Source organism: Nerophis lumbriciformis, linkage group LG03 (assembly GCF_033978685.3).
Source record: "Nerophis lumbriciformis linkage group LG03, RoL_Nlum_v2.1, whole genome shotgun sequence".
Taxonomy (NCBI): domain Eukaryota; kingdom Metazoa; phylum Chordata; class Actinopteri; order Syngnathiformes; family Syngnathidae; genus Nerophis; species Nerophis lumbriciformis.
In genome coordinates this window covers 31,919,008-31,922,500 of record NC_084550.2, presented here as the reverse complement: position 1 = coordinate 31,922,500, position 3,493 = coordinate 31,919,008, and the positions used below count along the sequence as shown (strand labels likewise).

The following is a 3,493-nucleotide window of genomic DNA, read 5'->3' as shown; positions in this document are numbered from 1 at the left end:
AGTATACCGGTACTAGTATAGTACTGCAATACTAATGAATCATATTCGGTACTATACCGCCTCTAAAAAGTACCGTTTTGTTTAATTAACGGGCTTGACGGCGCGTCTTCACGTCATGACATTGCTGGTTTTAGGAGCAGAGGAGCATGTTGGGCAGCGCACACACACAGAGTACTTACAAGCAGACACAGTGTGTAGACAGAAAAGGGAGAATGGACGCATTTTGGTGTAAAAAGTAAAGATAAAGGTGAAGTTATAACACTGAAACACCCTCAGGAAGAGGTGATTTAAGACATGGCTAGCCAGCTAGCAGCTAACGTCCATCCACAGTGTTTTAGCGACTTCTAAATCACTAATCCTGGCCTCCAAATAAAGTGAGTTTCTTACGAGGAATAGCTAAACATGCTTCACTACACACCGTAGCTCACCGGCGTCACAATGTAAACAAACGCCATTGGTGGATCTACACCTGACATCCACTGTAATGATACCAAGTACAGGAGCGCATCTAGTCGATACTACTATGATTACATCAATATTTTTTTTTATCATTTTACCAGAAGTGTAGATAGAACATGTTAAAAGAGAAAATAACCAGATATTAACAGTAAACAAACAAGTGGATTTATAATCAATTTTTACAGTTTGTCCCTCATGCGTTTCCCGCAGCAGCCAGTAATTTCAAACCGCTTGTGATCGCTCCAAACGCCAAAAAGAAGCATGTGATTGGCCACAACGTGCAAAGCGCACGGCTATTTTCAAAATGATTCGCGTATTTGAGAGGGGGCGTGACCAGGGTGTGCTCTGGGTGTGCCATACCCAGCCAACTCCTCAGATCAATTCCACGTTGATTGCTATGTAACAACAAATTGTGCCAGGCTTTGTTCATGCGCACACTTTAATACATCGGAATTTTTCTGAATTTGAACGTGTCACCACCTGGTGAGCGTTGTTCGCAGCGTGACCCCAAGGATGCAGAGAGCGGAATCCAAGTGAAACCAATTTAATACTCACAAGGAAGCAGGAACAAACAAAAACAGCACACTCAGTATCTGTCGATCCAGCACTGAAGGAGGGACCCAGGTGGAACTAAATAGAAGTAATTAAACGAGGAACAGGTGTGCTGGCAGGACATGGAACAGAACGTGAAGGTGCTTCGAAACACAGAGACCAAACAGGAAACACTGACAAAACAAGAGCACCAGGACAGGAAGTGATTCCAAACACAAAAACACAGGAAAACCCAAACATAACCAAACTGTCAGTAACAATTTGTCATAACGGGGGGGTCTCATCTTACTGCGAGGTTTGCTCTCCCGGGATGCATACGGACTATTCCGGACAAGACTTTCAGGTAGGAACATATTGATTTTCTCAATGAATCCTACACATCACAAAGACCGGAACCAAACAAAAAAAAAGCGTGCCGTTCACACGAGAAGCTAACGAACAAAAAAACTTAACGCGGGAAACATAGAAGCTAAACACTTACATGGACTATGGCATGGAACAAACAAGAATTACTGTGGCATGAAACAACTAAGACTTACGCGGACACGGCATGAATCGAACTTGGAATTGGACATGAAAAGGAGCAGCATGAACTATGGCATCGCATGAAACAAGCAATGACGCCAGGACGACTGACTGGCAAAGACAGGCTTAAATAATGGTCTCTTGATTAGAGCAGGTGCGTGTCCCGAACACCAGAGGCAGGTGAAACTAATAAGTCGCCATGGTAACTAAAACAAACAAGGGTGCACAAAAACAGGAACTATGGAGTCTAAAACTAACAGAACATAACAAAAACATGATCCGGACCACAGATCATGACACAATTCTGACAGAACGTACGTCTATTTTTAGTAAGAAAGCCACGCGACTGTAGCTACACGAGGCCCAGATTATTATTATTAGTGTTTTTCAAAATGTCAAATGATTTTCCCAGATAAATGAGGACCAGGCTGGTTATTTTCAGGCAAAGACAGAACAGCCAAGCAAGATGACATTAAAGTCAGAGAAATCTCTTTCATTGTGCTACAGAAAAGTTCAAAGTGAACATGCCACGGACGAAGCCTTTGGACTTGTCGTCACCGGCTGCGTTCATCAAACGACTGAGGCGTCGCACGCCTCCGGAAGGTTACGAGTGCCACATGAGCTGCGCGGTCAAGGGCGACCCGACTCCGAGGGTGACGTGGTACCGCAACAATATCAGCGTGAACACGGACGCCAACTACTTCATCAGCAACGTCTGCGGAGTCTGCTCCTTGCTCATTCTGAGGGTGGGGCCCAAGGACGGCGGGGAGTACAAAGTGGTGGTCGACAACGGTCGAGGATTAGCCGAGAGCTCGATGATTCTGTTCGTCAGAGGTGAATATTTACACTTTGGAACTCAAACTCAACCTCCTGCGTATACCAACCAATAACATCTTTGTCCTTTTGCAGAGTGAAGCGGCATCAGCAGCTTAGGGCGTACTCACACTACGCCAAGTACAAGTCCACCTTTACCAATCGTACCAAAGGATGGGAAGCGTAACGAACCTGAGCACAGATCATACCTGGCAACATTTGCATTTCAACCGAAGGAAAACAGGGACTTTAACGACCAGAATTCAGGAATTTTACTTGGTGTTGGCACGATTTGACTGTGTCGACTGATGCTCTAATGTAATCTCTTTACTATTTATGACAAAAAACTGTTGAATTGAACTGAAGTCAATTTAATTAATTGCACTGAACTTAAGTTGAAGTGGGTCCAAGCACAGTACGATTGGTTTAGTGCATGACTACACCCTCAGACCCCTTCAACTCCGACATCTTCATTACAGTTTATGACAAAAACCCACTACTGTCTACAGGTGTGATAAGCAAGTTCATGGAGAGCTATAAAAAACATTTAAATGGTCTTGCAATTAAGTGGTATTTGTGTTTTTCATTCATTACAAATTCCACGGAAAAGGGTGGAGTGCCATCTCCGGGTTGGGGAGGAGATCTTGCCCCAAGTGGAGGAGTTCAAGTACCCCAGAGTCTTGTTCACGAGTGAGGGAAGAGTGGATTGTGAGATCGACAGGCAGATCGGTGCAGTGTCTTCAGTAATGTGGACGCTGTATCGATCCGTTGTGGTGAAGAAGGAGCTGAGCCGGAAGGCAAAGCTCTCAATTTACCGGTCGATCTACGTTCCCATCCTCACCTATGGTCGTGAGATTTAGGTTATGACGGAAAGGACAAGATCACGAGTACATGCGGCTGAAATGAATTTCCTCCGTCGGGTGGTAGGTCTTTTCCTTAGAGATAGGGTGAGAAGCTCTGTCATCCGGGGGGAACTCAAAGTAAAGCCGCTGCTCCTCCACATGGAGAGGAGCCAGATGAGGTGGTTCAGGCATCTGGTCAGAATCCCACCCAGATGCCTCCCTAGGGAGGTGTTTAGGGCACGTCCGACCGGTCAGAAGCCACGGGGAAGACCCAGGACACGTTGGGAAGACTATGTCTCCCG

At 45.4% G+C, this 3,493-nt stretch overlaps 1 protein-coding gene across 1 annotated transcript in view; it reads left to right on the top strand.

Moving 5' to 3' along the window:
• LOC133577011 (immunoglobulin-like and fibronectin type III domain-containing protein 1) overlaps nucleotides 1–2,789 on the top strand; it is a 37,761-nt gene extending 34,972 nt beyond the window's left edge. Inside the window, exons 21-22 of the mRNA XM_061930490.2 lie at nucleotides 2,044–2,370; nucleotides 2,446–2,789. Coding sequence (XP_061786474.2) covers nucleotides 2,044–2,370; nucleotides 2,446–2,450 — 332 coding nt within the window. The 3' untranslated portion in view covers nucleotides 2,451–2,789. The remainder of the gene's footprint in view (nucleotides 1–2,043; nucleotides 2,371–2,445) is intronic.
• Nucleotides 2,790–3,493: the final 704 nt, after the last annotated feature.